The sequence below is a fragment of the Balaenoptera physalus genome, assembly GCF_965194825.1.
Source record: "Balaenoptera physalus genome assembly, chromosome: 15".
Classification (NCBI taxonomy): Eukaryota; Metazoa; Chordata; class Mammalia; order Artiodactyla; family Balaenopteridae; genus Balaenoptera; species Balaenoptera physalus.
The window spans coordinates 51,643,791-51,664,929 of NC_138894.1; the positions used below are offsets into that span (position 1 = coordinate 51,643,791).

Sequence of the window (21,139 nt, forward strand, 5' to 3'; positions counted from 1 at the left end):
CAGTGGAAAGTGAGACCTTAACTCCCCAGTTGGGCCACTCCCAGCCAGGCTCCTGCCAATTTGCCCCTTTCCGGATGAGTATAAAAAGCAGGAAGTACCCTGGTGCTTGGGGACCTTACGAATGCTATTAGCTTTGTTGAATTTGGATTCCTTTATAGGAAATGTTCTAATATGTGTGAGTGTTACATCATTTAGAGCTGCACATTAGTGGGATAAAAGTTGCAGATGGAACTTTAGAATCATTTTTTAAAATAAATCACTGTGTCACTAGTTATGAATAACACTAAGTCTGTGTCACATACAAGATGACCCACAGTATGAGCAGACAACAATGACAAGGCTAAAAAGAGAGTAGTAATAAGAATACTAATAGCCAACCCTTACACAAGTCCTGTGGTCTGGCTCCATTCTAAGCACTTTACAGGAATTACCCCTTTTAAATCTCACCAGGATCTTGTGAATTTAGGCATTGTTATTAGTCTCATTTTACAACTGAGAAAGCTGAAGCACAGATAAGTTGATAAAATGGGCCAATGTCACATACTTAATAAGTGGTAGAGCCCTGATTCAAACCCAGGAGCCTCTGCTGCTTGCCTGTCTACCTCTGGAGCCTGCGTTGTTAGCCACCAGTAGGTCTGAGAAATTTAAAACTCTGAAGTCAATGTCAAATCAACCCAAGGGCAGTGACCACCCCCAGAGCCTGGATGGAGGTCTGGAAATACCATCTTCCATTTAAAGGAGCCAGGATGTAAAAATAATTTTAAAATTAAAAAAAATTTTTTTTTTATTTAAAAATTAAAAAAAATAAAAAGGAGCCAGACTGATTCAAGGTCTGGGGCAGGAAATGAACAAGAGAAACTTGAAACATCTTGTCATACAGATGGCAAGAAAGCTATCAAAGACTACTAGGGTCATTCCTAAGGACTCCAGAGCCAATCTAAAGAGGCTCCCATTAGCCAAAGATGTGACAATTTGAGCATCAATAGGAATAACAACAGCAGGGGATTGAAATATACAAATATGTTTAAATCTATGAGTTCATAATGATGCTTAAAAAATTCATCACGTTTAAAAGATGATTGGGAAGCGATTCATTATTGATTTGAAAACTGGTAAATAAATTCTATTATTTTTACCTCTCTTCCCTATGTGAACAATATCCCTGAGTAACTGAATAATACATGCAGTGAAGCTCCTCTTTACAGAAGTATTTCAGCTGCTAAATGACAAAGGAATGGTAAAATTAGAGTATTACCTTTCTGCAACTCCTAAAGAACTAATGGATCTTGACATTGAACGTCACTGATTACTAACATAACAAAAAAGAGAGACAACCAAACAATATTTACCTCCTGATGGAAGAAGGAAGAAGACACCACCACCCATGAAAAAGTCCTGCCAGAAAATCTGAATCTTGTCAAGCTTCTCATTCCAACTACCAATTTTAGAAAATACAGAGGACAGAGGAACATGTTACACTACACTGTGGGAACACAAGCAGCAAAGACCCAGACTGTGGGGAACGCTACAGGACAAATGAACTGATTTTGTCAATAAATAATTTACAAGGAAAAATGAAAAAAGAGGGAGACAGATGAAAAGGCATAAGGAGGCATATCAACCAATTGCAATGTGTGAACCTTATTTAGATCTTATCAACCAATTGATAAGGCATATCAACCAATTGCAATGTGTGAACCTTATATAGATCTTATTTTTTAAGTTGTAAAAGAAGTTATATTGGGACTTCCCTGGTGGCGCAGTGGTTAAGAATCCGCCTGCCAACGCAGGGCACACGGGTTCGAGCCCTGGTCAGGGAAGAACCCCACATGCCACGGAGCAACTAAGCCCATGTGCCACAACTACTGAAGCCTGTGCGCCTAGAGCCCATGCTCTGCAGCAAGAGAAGCCACTGCAATGAGAAGCCCACGCACCGCAGCAAAGAGTAGCCCCCGCTCGCCGCAACTAGAGAAAGCCCGTGTGCAGCAACGAAGACCCAACGCAGCCAAAAATTAAGTAAATAAATAAATATATTTTTTTAAAAAAGAAGTTATATTTATGAAAAATTGATAATATGAATGATGACTGAATATTTGATGATGTTAAGGAAATACTGTTAATTATTTTAGGTGTAATAATGATATATTTTTTTAAAGGCTTCTCTTTTACTGATGAAAGGACATGCTCTCTGGCATTTGCTTCAAAATAATATGCAAGGAGTGGGGGACAGAGATGAAACAGAACTGGCCCTGAGTTGGTAATTACTGAAGTGGGTAATGAGTACATGGAAGTTTATTAATATTCTACTATTGTATATGTTTGAAAAATTATCATAAAATTTTTAATGAAATAACTAATTTTGGGGTTGCACAAGGTACACACTATTTCTGATCAAAGAATACATGAGTAATTTGGCCCCAAATCCTTTAGATACTAAGATAAAATGAAACTTATTCTATCACGCATGATTTTAATGTATACCCTTTCTATGCTATGCAGTGGTATGAAAAAGATAAATTTGAGTAGCTCTTGTTAAAATAAAATGTGAGAACGTTAAGCTAGAAATAGGAAGACAGAACCCAGATGGTACTGTGTCAAGAAATATCAATGGCAATAATGTATAATAGTTTGGTAGCTATTATTTGAATAAATTCATTTACAATTTAAACACTAGAGTTTTAAATAATTAATTAAATAATTAATTATATATCTTTATTGGAGTAAAATTTCTTTACAGTTTTGTGTTAGTTTCTGTTGTACAACAAAGTGAATCAGTTATAAGTATACATATATCCCCATATCCCTTCCCTCTTGAGCCTCCCTCCAACCCTCCCTATCCCACCCCTCTAGGTCATCACAAAGCATCGAGCTGATCTCCCTGTGCTACAGAGCAGCTTCCCACTAGCCATCCATTTTACATTTGGTAGTGTATATATGTCACTCTCGCACTTCGTCCCAGCTTCCCCTTCCCCTCCTGTGTCCTCAAGTCCATTCTCTATGTCTGCGTCTTTCTTCCTGCCCTGTAACTAGGTTCATCAGTACCGTTTTTTTTAGATGCCATATATGTGTGTTAGTATACGTTATTTGTTTTTCTCTTTCTGACTTACTTCACTCTGTATGATAGACTTTAGGTCCATCCACCTCATTACAAATAACTCAATTTCGTTCCCTTTTATGGCTGAATAATATTACATTGTATATATGTGCCACATCTTCTTTACCCATTCATCTGTCGATGGACACTTAGGTTGCTTCCATGTCCTGGCAATTGTAAATAGTGCTGCAATGAGCATTGTGGTACATGACTCTTTTTGAATTATGGTTTCCTCAGGGTGTATGCCCAGTAGTGGGATTGCTGGCTCATATGGTAATTCTGTTTTTAGTTTTTTAAGGAACCTCCATACTGTTCTCCATAGTGGCTGTATCAATTTACATTCCCACCAATAGTGCAGGAGGGTTCCCTTTTCTCCACACCCTCTCCAGCATTTATTGTTTGTGGATTTTTTGATGATGGCCATTCTGACTGGTGTGAGGTGATACCTCATTGTAGTTTTGATCTGCATTTCTCTAATGATTAGTGATGTTGAGCATCCTTTCATGTGTTTGTTGGCAATCTGTACTTCTTCTTTGGAGAAATGTCTATTTAGGCCTTCTGCCCATTTTTTGATTGGGTTGTTTGTTTTTTTGATATTGAGCTGCATGAGCTGCTTGTATATTTTGGAGATTAATCCTTTGTCAGTTGCTTCATTTGCAAATATTTTCTCCCATTCTGAGGGTTGTCTTTTCATCTTGTTTATGGTTTCCTTTGCTGTGCAAAAGGTTTTAAGTTTCATTAGGTCCCATTTGTTTATTTTTTATTTTATTTCCATTCCTCTAGGAGGTGGGTCAAAAAAGATCTTGCTGTGATTTATGTCAAAGAGTGTTCTGCCTATGTTTTACATTTAGGTCTTTAATCCATTTTGAGTTTATTTTTGTTTATTGTGTTAGGAAGTGTTCTAATTCATTCTTTTTCATGTAGCTGGCCAGTTTTCCCAGCTCCACTTATTGAAGAGGCTGTCTTTTCTCCATTGTATATTCTTGCCTCCTTTGTCAAAGATAAGGTGACCACATATGCATAGATTTATCTCTGGGCTTTCTATACTGTTCCATTGATCTATATTTCTGTTTTTGTGCCAATACCATACTGTCTTGATTACTGTAGCTTTGTAGTATAGTCTGAAGTCAGGGAGTGTGAGTCTCCAGCTCCGTTTTTCTTTCGCAGGATTGCTTTGGCTATTCGGGGTCTTTTGTGTTTCCATACAAATTGTGTAATTTTTTGTTCTCATTCTGTGAAAAATGCCATTGGTATCTTGATAAGGATTGCATTGAATCTGTAGATTGCTTTGGGTAGTATAGTAATTTTCACAATGTTGATTCTTCCAATCCAAGAACATGGTATATCTTTCCATCTGTTTGTATCGTCTTTGATTTCTTTCATCAGTGTCTTATAGTTTTCTGCATACAGGTCTTTTGCCTCCTTAGGTAGGTTTATTCCTAGGTATTTCATTCTTTTTGTTGCAATGGTAAATGGGAGTGTTTCCTTGATTTCTCTTTCTGATTTTTCGTTGTTAGTATATAGGAATGCAAGCGATTTCTGTGCATTAATTATGTGTCCTGCTGCCTTACCAAGTTCATTGATTAGCTCTAGCAGTTTTCTGGTGGCATCTCTAGGATTTTCTATGTATAGTGTCATGTCATCTGCAAACAGTGACAGCTTTACTTCTTCTTTTCTGATTTGGATTCCTTTTGTTTCTTTTTCTTCTCTGATTGCCATGGTTAAAACTTCCAGAACTATGTTGAATAGCAGGGGTGAGAGTAGGCACCCTTGTCTTGTTCCTGATCTTAGAGGAAATGCTTTCAGTTTTTCACCATTGAGAGTGATGTTGGCTGTGGGTTTGTTATATATGGCTTTTATTATGTTGAGGTATGTTCCCTCTATGCCCACTTGCTGGAGAGTTTAAATCATATATGGGTGTTGAATTTTGTCAAAAGATTTTTCTGCATCTACTGAGATAATCATATGGTTTTTATCATTCAGTTTGTTAATATGGAGTATCACATTGATTGATTTGCATATATTGAAGAATCCTTGCATTCCTGGGATAAACCCCACTTGATCATGTGTATGATTCTTTTAATGTGCTGTTGGATTCTGTTTGCTAGCATTTTGTTGAGGATTTTTGCATCTGTGTTCATCAGTGATATTGGCCTGTAATTTTCTTTTTTTATGGTATTGTTGTCTGGTTTTTTTGTATCAGGGTGATGGTGGCCTCATAGAATGAGTTTGGGACTGTTCCTTCCTCTGCAAATTTTTGGAAGAGTTTGAGAAGGGTAGGTTTTAGCTCTTCTCTAAATGTTTGATAGAATTCGCCTGTGAAGCCATCTGGTCCTGGGCTTTTGTTTGTTGGAAGGTTTTTAATCACAGTTTCAGTCTCAGTGCTTGTGATTGGTCTGTTCATGTTTTCTATTTCTACCTGGTTCAGTCTTGGAAGGTTGTACTTTTCTTAGAATCTGTCCATTTCTTCCAGGTTGTCCATTTTATTGGCATATAGTTGCTTGTAGTAGTCTCTCATGATCCTTTGTATTTCTGCAGTGTCAGTTGTTACTTCTCCTTTTTCATTTCTAATTCTATTGATTTGAGTCTTCTCCCTTTTTTTCTTGATGGGTCTGGCTAATGGTTTATCAATTTTGTTTATCTTCTCAAAGAACAAGCTTTTAGTTTTTTTGATCTTTGCTATCATTTCCTTCATTTCTTTTTCATTTATTTCTGATCTGATCTTTATGATTTCTTTCCTTCTGCTAACTTTGGGGTTTTTTTTGTTCATCTTTCTCTAATTGCTTTAGGTGTAAGGTTAGGTTGTTTATGTGAGATGGTTCTTGTTTCTTGAGGTAGGATTGTATTGCTATAAACTTCCCTCTTAGAACTGCTTTTGCTGCATCTCGTAGGTTTTGGGTCATCGTGTTTTCATTGTCATTTGTTTCTAGGTATTTTTTGATTTCTTCTTTGATTTCTTCAGTGATCTCTTGGTTGTTTAGTAGCATATTGTTTAGCCTCTATGTGTTTGTATTTTTTTACAGTTTTTTTTTCCAGTAATTGATATCTAGTCTCACAGCATTGTGGTCAGAAAAGATGCTTGATATGATTTCAGTTTTCTTAAATTTACCAAGGCTTGATTTGTGCCCCAAGATGTGACCTATCCTGGAGAATGTTCTGTGTGCACTTGAGAAGAAACTGTATTCTGTTGTTTTTGGATGGAATGTCCTATAAATATCAATTAAGTCCACCTGGTCTAATGTGTCATTTAAAACTTTGTTTCCTTATTTCTTTTCTGTTTGGATGATCTGTCCATTGGTGTAAGTGGGGTGTTAAAGTTACCTACAATTATTGTGTTACTGTTGAGTTCCCCTCTTATGGCTGTTACCATTTGCCTTATGTATTGAGGTGCTCCTATGTTGGGAGCATAGATATTTACAATTGTTATATCTTCTTTTTGGATTGATCCTTTGATCATTATATAGTGTCCTTCCTTGTCTCTTGTAACAGTCTTTATTTTAAAGTCTATTTTTTCTAATATGAGTATTGTTATTCCAGCTTTCTTTTGATTTCCATTTGCATGGAATATCTTTTTCCGTCCCCTCACTTTCAGTCTCTATGTGTCCCTAGGTCTGAAGTGGGTCTCTTGTAGACAGCATATATATGGGTCTTGTTTTTGTATCCATTCAGCCAGTCTATGTCTTTTGTTTCGAGCATTTAACCCATTTACATTTAAGGTAGTTATCAATATGTATGTTTCTATTACAATTTTCTTAATTGTTTTGGGTTTGTTATTGTAGGTCTTTTCCTTCTCTTGTGTTTCCTGCCTAGAGAAGTTCCTTTAGCATTTGTTGTAAAGCTGGTTTGCTGGTGCTGAATTCTCTTAGCTTTTGCTTATCTGTAAAGTTTTTAATTTCTCTGTCCAATCTGTATGAGAGCCTTGCTGGGTAGAGTAATCTTGGTTGTAGGTTTTTCCCTTTCATCACTTTAAATATATCTTGCCACTCCCTTCTGGCCTGTAGAGTTTCTGCTGAAAGATCAGCTGTTAACCTTATGGGGATTCCTTTGTATGTTATTTGTTGCTTTTCCCTTGCTGCTTTTAATATTTTTTCTTTGTGTTTAATTTTTGTTAGTTTGATTAATATGTGTCTTGGCATGTTTCTCCTTGGGTTTATCCTGTATGGGATTCTCTGCACTTCCTGGACTTGATTGACTTTTTCCTTTCCCATGTTGGGGAAGTTTTCAACTATAATCTTTTCAAATATTTTCTCAGACCCTTTCATTTTTTCTTCTTCTTCTGGGACACTTACAATTCGAATGTTGTTGTGCTTAATGTTGTCCCAGAGTTCTCTGAGACTGTCCTCCATTCTTTTCATTCTTTTTTCTTTATTCTGCTCTGCAGCAGTTTTTTCTACCATTCTTTCTTCCAGTTCACTTATCCGTTCTTTTTTTTTTTTTTTTAATTTTTATTCTTGGCTGTGTTGGGTCTTCATTTCTGTGCAAGGGCCTTCTCCAGTTGCGGCAAGTGGGGGCCACTCTTCATCGCCGTACGTGGGCCTCTTCACTATTGCGGCCTCTCTTGTTGCGGAGCACAGGCTCCAGACATGCAGGCTCAGTAATTGTAGCTCACGGGCCTAGTTGCTCCGCGGCATGTGGGATCTTCCCAGACCAGGGCCCAAACCTGTGTCCCCTGCATTAGCAGGCAGATTCTCAACCACTGTGCCACTAGGGAAGCCTCACTTATCCGTTCTTCTGCCTCAGTTATTCTGCTATTGATTCCTTCTAGAGTATTTTTAATTTCATTTATTGTGTTGTTCATTATTGTTTGTTTGCTCTTTAGTTCTAGGTCCTCGTTAAACATTTCTTGTATTTACTGCATTCTATTTCCAAGATTTTGTATCCTTTTTACTATCATTACTCTGAATTCTTTTTCAGGTAGTTTGCCTATTTCCTCTTCATTTATTTGTTCTTGTGGGTTTTTATATTGCTCCTTTGCCTGTAAGATATTTCTCTGTCTTCTCACTTTGTCTAATTTACAGTATTTGAGGTCTCCTTTCCCTAGGCTGCAGGGTCATAGTTCCTCTTGCTTCTATTCTCTGCCCCCGGTGGTGTGGTTGGTCCAGTGTCTTGTGTAGCCTTCCTGATGGGAGGGACTGGTGCCTGTGTTCTGGGGGGTGGAGCTGAGTCTTTTCCATCTGATGAGCAGGGCCGTGCCAGGTGGTATGTTTTGGGGTGTCTGTGAGCTTAGTATGTCTTTAGGTAGTCTGTGTGCTGATGGGTGGGTTTGTGGTCCTGTCTTGTTTGTTGTTTGGTGTGAGTGCTTCAGCACTGGGAGCTGCTGGCAGTTGGGTGGAGCCAGGTCTTGGATTCAGATAGAGGCCTCTGTGAGAGCTCTCAGCGATTAATCTTCCCTGAGGCTGGGAATTCTCTATTGGTCCAGCATCCTGGACTCAGTGCTCCCACTCCAGAGCCTCAGGCCCGACTTCTGGTTGAGGGACCAAGACCCCACACATCAGTTGTCCCAGCAATAAAGGGGATTAAAAAAAAAAAAGACTAACAAAACCCCAGACAAATGGTAAAAAGTAAAATCAAACAAACAGAAACAGAAACAAGGAAGCACGCACACACACAAAAGAAACAAAAACAGAACCAAATAAATCAAATAGCAAGGAAACAACCAGACAAACAACCCAAGAATGAAATGAAACAATTAAGAAGAAAACGGACAAAAACCCAATAGCAAAAAACAAAACCAAAGCAGAGTGCCAACTGAAGAATGAAGCAAAGAAACAAAACAAACTGACAAAAACGATATATATTTAAAAAAAAAGAAAGAAAACGAGAAAGGGGAAAGAAGACAACAACAGAAAAGCAACATAGAAACAGAAATATATTTTAAAAAGTAGAAAATATATTAAAGAAAAAAAAAAGACAAACGAAACCCCAGAGAAATGGTAAAAACAAAATCAAACAAATAAAAACAGAAACAAGGAAACACATGCACACATAAAAGAAACAAAAACAGAGCCAAAGAAAACGAAAAGCAAGAGAACAACAGAGAAATAGAAGAACTCAAAAATGAAATCAAACAATTAGGATTAAAACTAACAAAAACACATAACCTAAAAACAAAACCAAGCAGTGTGCCAGCTGAAGAATTAAGCAAGGAAACAAAACAAACTGATAAAAATGATTGAAAAAATAATAATAATAAAATAAAATAAAAAGGGAAAAACACAGGACAATAGAAAAGTAAAGTAAAAATAGAAACATATAAAAAAATAAAAAATAAAAATATGTTATAAAACACAGAGATCCCAAAAGACTAAAAAAAAAAAAGCAAACTAAAAAAACTAAAACAACAAACAAGCAAAAAAAGAAAGAAAAAGAAACCAAAAAAAAAAAAAGTTAGAACCAACAACAGAATGAATCAAAACGTAATAAAATTAATAGTAATAATTATCTTTTCCTGTTGTCTCTGCTGTAAGTGTCCTTGCACATGCCGTGAGCCACAGCCCACCTCCGCCTCCCCAAGAAGCTCTCCTCTGCCTCTGGGATGGTTTCTGGACCTGCTGTGCGCCCTGTGGGGACCACTCAGCCTCTGATCTGGCCCATTTCCTGCGTGTGCTGCCCCCAAAGTCCACAGCTGCCAGAGGTAGACAGTTTTCATTTGTGGGAACACTTATTGTCTACTCAGATATTCCATAGACACAGGGTCTACCCTGCGTCTAGCTGATCATGGGGATTTAATCTGCAGCTTGTACAGCTGATGGAAAGATTTTCCATCTTATTCCTTAGTCACCCCATCCCTGGGGTTCAGCTTTGGTTTTATCCCCACCTCTGTGTGTGGTCCACCCACAGGAGTCTTGTCCTGAGGCTGCCTTGGAGCTCTTGGGTCTGCCCCTGTGAGGACCGGGCGCAGAGGTGGTATGACTGCTTGGATCGCAGGAGCCCGAGTGGTGCCAAATGCACAGGGAAGCCGGTGGCCACGGGCGCGATAGATATGGCCCTAGTGAGGGCCTTTTCTGGCACCTGGCATAAGGCACGTGAGGGCCAGTCCTGGCCGGGGTTTTTCTGGCACCCAGCAGCAGGCATGTGAGGGCCAGCCCTGAGAGGGCTTTTTTTTTTTTAATGACCCTGCAGGCAGTGTGTGAGGGCCAGCTCTGAGGGGGCTTTTTTTATTGCCCAGCAGCCGGCGCACAAGAGCCAGCCCTAAGCAGGCTTCTTTTATTATCTTAGGCAGGCACTGGTGTGTGGGGAGAGAGAGGTTACAATAGTGGCTCCTTCCACTGTGTGTGACTCAGCAGTAGCGCCCTGCTTCCATGGCAGTCCCATCTTCCTCCATAGGCGTTCCCTGCTGCAGATTTCCTCGCTCCCGTCCCCCAGTCCATCTCCCCACAGCCAACAGCAGCTCTCGCTCTGGGCCTGTTCTCCAATCCCCACATACCAGCTCCCAACCCTCTCGCACACCTGTAAACACACGTCCCAGTCCAGGGCACGTAGGGCTGAGGTATGGACCATCTGTGTATTTCTCACTCTGTCCCGTCTGCCACAGGTTGGCCGCTTCACCCTCTCCCAACAGCCTCAAATGCTTCCCTTCTGTCCCAATCAATTTCCCCAATGGAGAGGGGGTTTCCCTGTCAGAGAAGGGGTTTCCCAGAATTCAGGAATCTCTCCTCTGCTTCAGCTCCCCTGTCCCGGGGTGCAGGTCCCATCCCGCTTCTCCTCCCCCTTCTCCCTTCTTTTTTTTCCACACTACCCAGTTATGCAGGGATCTTTATAGCCTGGTGTCCAAGGCCTTCTGCTAGTTTTCAGCCAGTGTTCTGTGAGAATTGTTGCATCTATAGATATATTCCCGATGCATCTGTGGAGAGAGAGAAACTCCATGTCCACCTACTCCTCTGCCATCTTGAATCTCCCAATACTAGAGTTTTAAGTCCAAATTAATGAGGTCTCCTTAAATCTTCTCCATAATGTCAACAACAGGTATTAAGCAGCTACTCTGTGCGATGTGCTGGGAATCCAGACACATTTCTGCCTCTAACAGGAAGAAAAGGGAAACAGGACAACGCCAGCCCTAATCCAAAATGATTGGAGATATGATATGTAGCACAGTGCTGGGGTTAATTCTCTCTGGGGTGGTGAGAGCTGGAGAGATAGCCTTTGGTTAGATTGTGTTAGGCAGAGAAAGGGATTGGCGGAAGGGCTATCTCATGGCGGGAAAAGATGGGAGGCTGAGGACAGATGAGGAGCCGTGAGTGCTGCAAGCCCTGCCCCCACATCACCCTTGGCCCCGCAGACTCCACTCCCTTTCCTGGGAAATCTCATTTTTCAAGTTCTAACCTATATGCTAACAATTCAGAAATTCCTATGTCCAACTTTAACCTCTATCCTGAGCTCCAGAATGGTATGTCCAAATGCCTGCTTTTCATTATGGATTTCACCTCAAATTCAACATGTCCCAAAACTGAACTCATTACCTTTCCCCCAAAACCTACTCTTTCTCTATTCCCAATGTCTGTGCAAGTGTCCAAGATAGAAACCTTTGAGACTCAGGTGCCCTTGTGTCCTGCACCTCCACATCTACAGTCCACCTTCTAAAGGTCTCCTGAAGCCACCACTTCCTCCTTTCTCCACTGCTCTTGCCTTGGTTCAAGGCTTGCATCTCTTGGACAATAACAAGTGTCTTCTAACTGCTCCTTCTGTCCAGTTTCTTCTCATTCTGATCTATTTTCTATTCTGCGGTCAGAGTATCAGTGTTCCAAGCTTCCCTCATCAGAAATACCCAACGTGCTTGTAACAAATGCAGATTACCAGGTGTTTAGTTGGACATTCTGAGTCTCTGAGTCTGGGTTGAGGCCTAGGAATCTGTGTTTTTATAACATAGGCTCTGAATTAGTATTATTATTGGGGAAGTTTGAGAAATACTGTTTGAACACACGTGCCTGATACCATCCTTGTAAGACCTCCCTATAGCAGTGTTTTAAAGAACTTATTTAAAGGTGATTTCCAATAAGAAATAGAGATTACATTGCAAACCAAGACATGCAAACATTTACGTGTTCAGTAACAGAAACTAAATGTTCACAGAACTAATTTTTTCTCCTCTATTCTCTTTCACTCTAAAATAATGATAGTCAGGGGCTTACTAAATGGATTTTAAGACCCAGAGTTTGAAAACACTATCCGGTGGGTTGACATCCAAGTTCCTTAGCTTGTTTTGTCACAATCTAGCTATTTTTTCATGCTTTGCAAATACTTCCGTGTTAACTTGCTTCATGGTTGTGGCTTCCTCTGCCTAGAACTTCTCTTGGCCTCTTGGCCACTTGGTGAACTTTTTTCTTGTTTCAAGTCTTTGCTCATATATCACTCCCCTGTGTAATCTCCCCAACGTACTGGAGCCACTGAGGAACTTTGGCCTAGATGCTCCCTTTGCAATTTGTACACACCTAAATTAACACCTAGCATCTACCCCACAAACCTGCAATTATCCCTTTACAAGGCTTGTCACTCTAACTACCCCCACACTCCTTGAGTGTAGGGAACCCTTTCTCAGCAGTTTCTGTACTCCAGGGCTTAGAAGGATAACCATCATGGAACAGAAGCTTGGTGAACAGTAACCCATGCAGTATGCATGAAGGAATGAGCAGGTCGTGAGTGACGAGTGCTAGTGCCAATCCCAGAGCTCAAGGCAGGAGACGAAATGAGAAAGTAGTTTATGGTCAGTAGCCTACATGTAATGTTGGAAAACTTGGACTTTATCTTCCAACTAAAACAAAGGTTTTTTTTGGTTTTTTTTCCTAAGTGGGATTATTTGACCAGAGAAAGGGCATGACAAGAGCTTGTCTTAGAATGGACAGCTTTGATAGTGTGATGGAGGATGCTGGGGAGGGACCGGGAGCTTGGACTTGAGGCTGTAGGGGTGATGCCAATGAGAACTCGGGCCTGGGACCTATATTAGGTAAAAGCTGGTGGTTGGTAGGATGCCAAGGATGAGAGGTGAGGAATCAAAAATGACTTGGAACCTTAGCCAAGGCATCAAGGTCAACATCAGTAGTGATGCGTCATGTTGATAGTATGTACCTTTGATATGGTGTGATGAGAATGACACTTTCCCTCTGTGGTCTTTTTTTCAGTAACCCATCGCTTTAGTCTAATCATGAGAAAAACACAGAAAATCCCAATTGAGAGACATTCTACAAAATATCTGGCCAGTATTCCTCAAAACTGTCAAGGTCATCAAAAACAAGGAATGTCTCAGAAACTGTTATAGCGTAGAGGAGCCCAAGGAGACATGACTGAGTGTAATGTGATGCCCTGGATGGGATCCTAGAACAGAAAAATACATTAGCAATCTGAATAAAGTATTGACTTTAGTTAGTGATAACATGTCACCATTGGTTTGTTAACTGTAACAGATGTACCCCACTGATCTAATAAAACTGACTTGGAGGTGGGTGATGCTGTGATTAACATCATGATATTGTATGGCTGTTACATGTTATATGGATGGCAGATGATGATGGTGTAGGAAATACAGGGGAGGATTTGTGTGGAGTAGGAGGTCATTCTGAGACCATTATTATTTCATTGATATTCAAAGTCTGAAGCTTCTTATGTAAGTATTCTTGCTATGCATCTCTTACTTCCACTTCTGGATATTAATACTCTCTCAAGTCTACTTCATTCTTCACCTGGCCTAACTCAGAGGTAACAATCAGTTAGCACAATGCTAACATCTTTGTTCCCTGTGCCTCGGACTTTATTCCACCAGGTTATCTCCTAGTTGGCCCTTCCTTATCATTCAACTCAAATATTCCCTCCTCAGCAAGCTTCCTTTGACTATCTGATCTAAAGTAACCCCTCCCCAGTCATTCTGCACTGTATTGCCCTGTTGTGTTTCCTTCATGGCTCTTATCACTATCTAAAGTTTACTTGTTTGTTTACATGTTTATTGTCTGTGGCAGATCTCCCCACTGGAATCCAAGTCCCACCAGGAAGGCAGAACCCCATCTGCTTTATCATTGCTCTGTCCACAGCCCTGAGATAGTACCCAGAGACGCTCAGAAAATATCTGCTAAATGAATTCATGTAAATCACTGTCTTAGTCAGCTCAGACTGCCATGACAAAATACCATAGACCGGATGGATTAAACAACATACATTTATTTCTCACAGTTCTGAAGGCTGGGAGGTCTAAGAACAGGTGCTGGCTGATTTGGTTCCTGGTGAAAGCTCTCTTCCTGGCTTGCAGATGGCTTTCTTCTTGCCGTGTCCTCACATGGCAGAGAGAAAGAAAGATTATAGCACCATCCATTATGGTTCCATTTCCTCTGCCACCCAGATACGTTAGTGATTGCAGGAAAACCGACTCTTATGGTATTTCCATGTCCTACTCATACTCCCTGTTTTAAAAAAGGGAAAGCAAGAAAATGTTTTTCTTTATAATTTCTTTCCCATTCTTTTTCTCCTTAAACAAAGCAAAGCATGCAGACAGCAGAAGTATATCTAAATGAAATGCATCTTTTCCTTAGCAGATCTTAAAGGGAAGTTAAGTAAAGAGCTCTGCTGGAATTAGGGGAGGGCAAAACTGGCCATATTTACCCTTTTACCCTTTTCCTCTTACCAATTTTTCTTTCCCTCCTACCCTCATTTATCTTTAACTCTCTCCTAATTCCCCCTGGTGGGGGAGAGCTGTGGGTAACCTTGCACACTCCAGGTCTCAGCGAGATGCAGGCCTTGCTCAGAGAGAAACATCACTTCTAAGCCAAGCTGGGGGATCCCTTAGGGATTATGGGGGTCAGGGCCTCCATCAACCACAACAAACACCTTTCTGGCCTAACAGGAGAATGTAAAACACTTTCTTGAGGCCCAGGGAGCTTACTGCTTAAGTTATTCAAGATACACACACACACACACACACACATGAAACAATATACTTGCACATATGCTTTTGGCCAGTTAGAGATCAATGACAGTTCAAATGTATTTTTGAGCACTTCAAGCACAGAATCTGTTGAACTAGGTGTTTACAGGTATTTACTAAGAACAAATACAAATTCTGTATTGCATAGAAAAATAAACATGTGCAACATTCCTTCTCTACAAGAGCTGCTACTGCAATTTGCAGCCTCATGAATACATATCACAGGCTATCAGAAGCATTTTCAACCAACCAGAACAAGGCAAGGCCCTCATCATGTGCTGTTTACACACTCACACACTCACACACCCATGATTATTTATGTTAGTTATCAGGATCCTAAGCAACATTGAATTGATAAATAAAAAAGTGAATTTTTTAGTCATTAACTGTGGTTAGTGACTAAAAGTTAAACACAAATGTTTTACCCTTTGGGAAAAGGTCTGAAGAAAAATGAAATGGCAAGAGCAGAACATTTCAATAAAGTTATAAAAAGAGAAAAAGCTGGATACTTGGAAAGAATGAAACTTTGTGTGTGAATTTTCCTCAGGCCTCTGCCAGCTCTAGCAAGGCCTCTGTTTTTCCCAGGGGAGGCCCTGGTCCATTTTACCTGACTTAGGGGAACAGTTAAATGACAAAACTTAAATGAGTGAGGCTTTTAGCAGATGCCACAGTTCAGGATGGCCTTTTGTGGAGGGAAAACAGGAAACAAGTGAAACTCAGATGCGTCCTTTCACACATTGTGACTGTTCTGTGCCAGGTGCTGTTCTAGGAGCTCACTTTCTAATGGGGAGAGAAAGATGAAAAATATGTAAACAAACAGCAAATATGTGTTATTAGGAAATAAAACAAGGTAAAACGTAGAGAGTGACAAGGCAGCAGAAGTTCTGGGACTGCGGCAGCTACACAAAAATTTACAGGAAAAGCATGCTAGGCAGAAGAATAGCGAGTACGAAGGCTCTGAGGGAAGGAGCACTGTGTGTGTGTGTGTGTGTGTGTGTGTGTGTGTGTAGAAGGGGTCAGTGTGCATGGCATCCCATGAATGGAGGAAGAGAGGAAGGAGATGAGGTCAGACAGGTGAGCAGGGCCAGGTCACGAGGGGGCCAATAGACCACGGGGAGGAGTTTGAATTGCAGTGGATGCCATGGATGATTTTACACTGTGGACTGGTATGTTCTGATTTGGACACACACCCCCCTATCTGGCTGCTACTGATATGTAGAAAAAAGACCACTGGGGGCCAGAATAGAGGCAGGATGACTAGGAGGTAAGGAGGTTGTTGCACTAGTTCAGCTGAGGAACGGTGGCTGATACTTGGGTGGGATCATCAGAGATGTATGGAGAAGGTGAGAAATGTCCAAACTTGGGGTGTGTCTTGGGGGCAGGGCTGTCAGGGCCTGCTGATGGCTTGGTTAGACGAGAGAAAGAGGAATCAAGGATGACTTGAAGTGTGAGGCTTGAGCAACTGAGTGGATACAGGGCTGTTAACTGAGATGAGGAAGATGAAGGGAGGGGCATGTTTATGGAGTGGAGTTGAATTTGGCTTTTGGCCATTTTTTTAAAAATATATAAACAAATAATTTATTTAAAAAATTTCACTGTCAAGCATATCGTATCTAGTAAATCTGACATCAGACTTGGAACACCTCACTAGGGCAAGAGCAATTAACTGTGCTAAAGGCAGTGATGGAAAGATTCTTGTCTTCAATGTTTGTCCAATTTATCCAGCACTTAAATAATGCAAAACACTATTTTAAGACATTACAAAATATATAGGACATGAGTCAAATGTAACAGCAAAGAACATAATACACTACAGATATGAACCTAATTTTAAGTAAAGATCAAGTACAAAACTTGGATTTATATAAGCAATAAGTTAAAGTTGGTGATTTATAAACAGACTTCCTTTAAATAAGATTTATCCTGGTGCATCTAAACTCATTCTATTGCAAACAAAACAAAAGCCACAATATTTAGACTTCTCAGCAATAGCTCCTATTAAAATGTAGTACAATACAACTCTGGTTATATTTTAAAATTGAAGCCTTTGTTTGAGGTAGAGCCAGCACAAATATATCAAAATATACTATTTAAGGGGATTTCAACTAATAAAACTTAACTTTTACCTAGTCATTAATCTTCTACAACTTTAAGTTTTCGTATTAACTGTACTTTGTGAACATTCACTCAATGACAATAAGAGTAGGTATTTTACATACACAGGTGAATAATGTGCTTGTTTCTTCTTTTTCCATTAAAACACTCCCATTTGTAAAAGGACATATGTTTTTCTATTTATCTTTTCAGACCTGGGTATGAGAGAATGGAGAAAATTGTTCTCAGTATGTTTCCATCTTCAGATTATTTAAGATCCTAAATTTCTGAAAAAACTCATTATGTAATTAAGACAAATTTTTTCATACTCATTGACTCAATTGACCATCTTTTTCCAATTTATTAATCACATGCTATGAAATGCCATTATTCAACACTGAAAAAATGTTTCATTATTATCCTCTTCAGAAGGAGAAGTTGAAATAAAGGCTTCTTTTCATTCTCTGATGAACACTGGGCTCCTCCAATAGGAGTCAAGTAAGTATCCACGCTATTATATTATTCAAAAGTAGTATCTTGAAGTCCAGAGACAATGGACTGTGAAAATTACATCTCCTATGCATTCCCCAGGCAACATTTCCCAGCTTGGTTGCAGCACAAGGAATCATCTCGTGGCTCATGTGTTTACCTCCTGCCTGATAGGCTTTTGGCCACTTTAAATTGGAGTTATCTGTTAGACATCTAAGAAGAGAAATTGATTAGGCAATTGGATCCAAGGTCAAGTGCTAGAGACAGGTCTTTGGGAATCATCAGCTGCAGTCACCTTGCCCCTTCGAATGGGCTGAAAACCCTACTCCACATTTCGTGGATCTCCACAGTGCTTAAGATGATGTGGCGGAACTTCCGGGTAGACGGAGGGGAGGAGGTGGCTTCACTTTCATTGTCACCTCTGCCTAGCTCCCGCTTCTGCTTCTGTTGAATCAGTGCAGCTTATGGACTGTCTCTTCTTCCTCTGCAATATCCTTCCCCCAAGGGAAGGAATTCAGCCACTTCCTTGATTTCCATAACCAGTCAAGCTAGAGAGTGTGCAGGAAACTGCACTAAAGATTTGCTGGAGACAGAGGTGAGTGCCTCAGACAGAATGTATGAATAGCGTGCAGTAATAACGTTAAATGGAATATTAGTCCTCCCTGATTTTAAAATGTCTTGGCTCACTCTACCTGAGGCATATTTAGGGATATTTCTATGGTCTTATGATACCTCACATTCCCAGCTACTGGACTTCCCAGGCTCTCTCTACCCCTGCCTTATCCTTCTCCCCAGTAGCTCCAGACCCATTTTTCAAATCTACCAAGTACTCAGGAAAAAACAAAAGATAAAAGAAAAAAAAAAAAAGAACATTCATTAAACAAATCTCTCCCTAGAAAACATTTGCTATTTGTAAAAAGTAAGCCTTTCTCAACTTTGACAATCCCTGAAGAGTCTTGACCCCTGTACCTATTCTGACTTTCAGACAGCTTCTGGGGGCAGGGAGCAGAGGAGGGCGTACAGTCTCGTTGCCGCTCCCTGATCACTGATGTGGGTAATGGGGGAATGCCTCCATGCCCTGGCTATCCCAGGAGACATCTCGTAACCACATGCCTGGAGAGACCAGTGGCAGGGAAAGGAGTAAGACCCCACCCTCGGCACCGGGACCACAGTGCTTTGCAGAGGAGTGGCGGCCCGGGGAAGGCATTTTGCTTTGGAAAAGACTTGTACCTCAAGTGCTTCTGCATTTCACAGATTTAGGAAATGACAACTAGAAACAGAAATAGCTAAAGCACAAAACATGCAGTTGACAACGTTCGCTTTGCTGGAGCAGAACATTTCTGTTCTTTAACTGAATTTTCAGCACATCCAGACAAGGAGACAGGTTTTTCTGCAATTGATATGTCCATTAATGCAGACAGTGCAAGAAAGTGGCTGGGCTGATCAAAATGGGTTGTGACCAGAAAGAACTGTGGAGGCGGACAAGATACATTCAGGGTTCTGTGACCTCAGAACCAAAGCAGAGACCTTCCCCTGGCCCCAGAGCTAAGCGTTTAGCAGTGCTACCCTGGAAGGGGTGGGTATCTTGCCGCTGCACTGGGTACATTAGTGCTGGTTTTTAGCATTCATGCTGATGTTTAAGTTAATGATAGAATATGTGCTGTGGATTCAGTTCTTCCAAACACTTTGTTTCCTCTGTAGTATCCTGAGATAAATCGGCCAGAGGATGGGAAACCAGATAGGCTGCCGTTAAAAAAATGTTGTCTAATGTGGACTCATTCCTGATTGATGGTCCCACCATTGTACAAACTTCACTTTTGGCTCTCTCTCTCCTTTTCTGTGTTCCTCCCTCTGTCTCCAACCGTCTCTGCTCCTTTGCTTTCAGAAGATTCTTTTCTTTCTGCCTTTCACCAAATCCAAGTGGTCATTTTTAACCTATTTTGCTTCCCAGGTCCTTTTGAGGAAAGCTATAGACCTTACCCAAGAACAATGTATGTAAAGGAAAATTCATTGTCTAGGCTGCTAAAATCTATCCATGGAGCCCAGGTTAAGGACTCTGCTCTGAGGGGCAACACAATGGTTGAAGGAAGTGAGGAGGGAGTTATGAGCTCTGGGTTATGGTTATGAACTATTGCTCCTTTGGTGGAGCAGTGACCCTGGCCTGGGAAGACGTGGTCTGGCCTCACTGTGGGCGCCCTGGAAACCCCACTGTCTGCTTCGTCATCGGTAAACATGGCAAGTCTTCTTATTCCCTTTTCTGTAAAATGAGGTGTTTGGATTAGATGATTTCTAAGGTGCCTTCTGACTACAATTCCTGGTTTGTCCGTCCCTGCCAGCCCCATATCATGTGCTATTAGTTATTAGATCCAGGGAATGCCCTGCTCTGAACACATTCCAATATATATTCCTCCTGAGAGAATATATGAGAAAATAATATAAAAGGTTTTGATGTGCCATTAGTCCAAGTTGAAAACTATTTATATTAAAGAGTATTATCAAATCACCTGACAGTTAATCCAAAAGAATGCATGTGTGGTTTGTATTTTTAAATAAACAAACTTTACATGTCCCCACATGCTCTAAGTTGTGACGCAGACCAAGCAGGGAAAAAGCTGTCATTTCCACTTTCCCTTCCTTTCCTATGTCCTTGAATACTCATTGAGTCCCCTCTGTGGACTGGGCCCTAGGGATACAAGACTGTGCATAGAATTTGTCTCTGCCCCCCGGCAGCTCATGTCCCAGCTGGGCAAAGGTAACGTAAACCACTAACCACTAATCACTTGAGAGAACTGCTGTAGCTGGACATGCAAGGCCCTGAGGCGCATTCCCCTACCTAAGCTCTCAGACATCTGCGTGTACAGTCAGACAGATTCCTGGCCCTACTTAGACGAAGAGCACTAAGGTTCTAGAACCACAATTCTGTGGGAACCGAGAAGGGGAATGAGGCTGTCTTTCTCTTTGCAAATGCAAGTGTCTGTATTTATAAATGATTTGGAAAACTTAAGAGAGTTATTAAGAACATTACATACCCATTTGCTTGACAAACATTTTTTAAAAACCTGACCATACAAATGATCTGGAGCAAGGACACCCTGAAGTCAGCTGGTAGCAGTATAAGTTGGTACAACCACTTTGGAAAGCAATTTTGGCAATATCTAGTATAACTGAAGATATACATATACTATAATTCAGCCATTGCTCTCTAGAGAAATTCACAAAGGTGCAAAGATACATGAATAAGAACAGTCTTTGCATCATCATGTATAACTGTGAAAAAATGGGAACAACCAAAATAGGCATCAACAGGATTCAGATTTGAAAAATCAGAGTGTTGTATAGCAGTGAAAGAGAATACATTGGACTATTTGTATCAAATAGATAAATCTCAAAAAATAAGTTGTAGAGTATTTTCGGCGTGATACCACTTATATGAACTTTTTATAAATGCAAGCTAATGTTATTGTTATGGATCTATCCATATGTTGTAAAATTATAACATTGAAAAGATAACAATAACAAATATTAATGAGTGAGTATGTGGAACATCTGGAAACCTC

At 40.4% G+C, this 21,139-nt stretch overlaps 1 protein-coding gene across 3 annotated transcripts in view; it reads left to right on the top strand.

The window, feature by feature from the left end:
• Positions 1-21,139, top strand: part of LOC309643542 (uncharacterized protein) — a 118,536-nt gene that overhangs the window by 57,450 nt on the left and 39,947 nt on the right. The window contains exon 3 of one of the 3 annotated variants that reach the window (XM_082426318.1): positions 13,210-14,317. The exons of the other annotated variants lie outside the window; for them this stretch is intronic. Coding sequence (XP_082282444.1) covers positions 13,210-13,346 — 137 coding nt within the window. The 3' untranslated portion in view covers positions 13,347-14,317. Of the gene's footprint in view, positions 1-13,209; positions 14,318-21,139 lie in introns of those variants that run through there. 3 annotated transcript variants of the gene reach the window in all.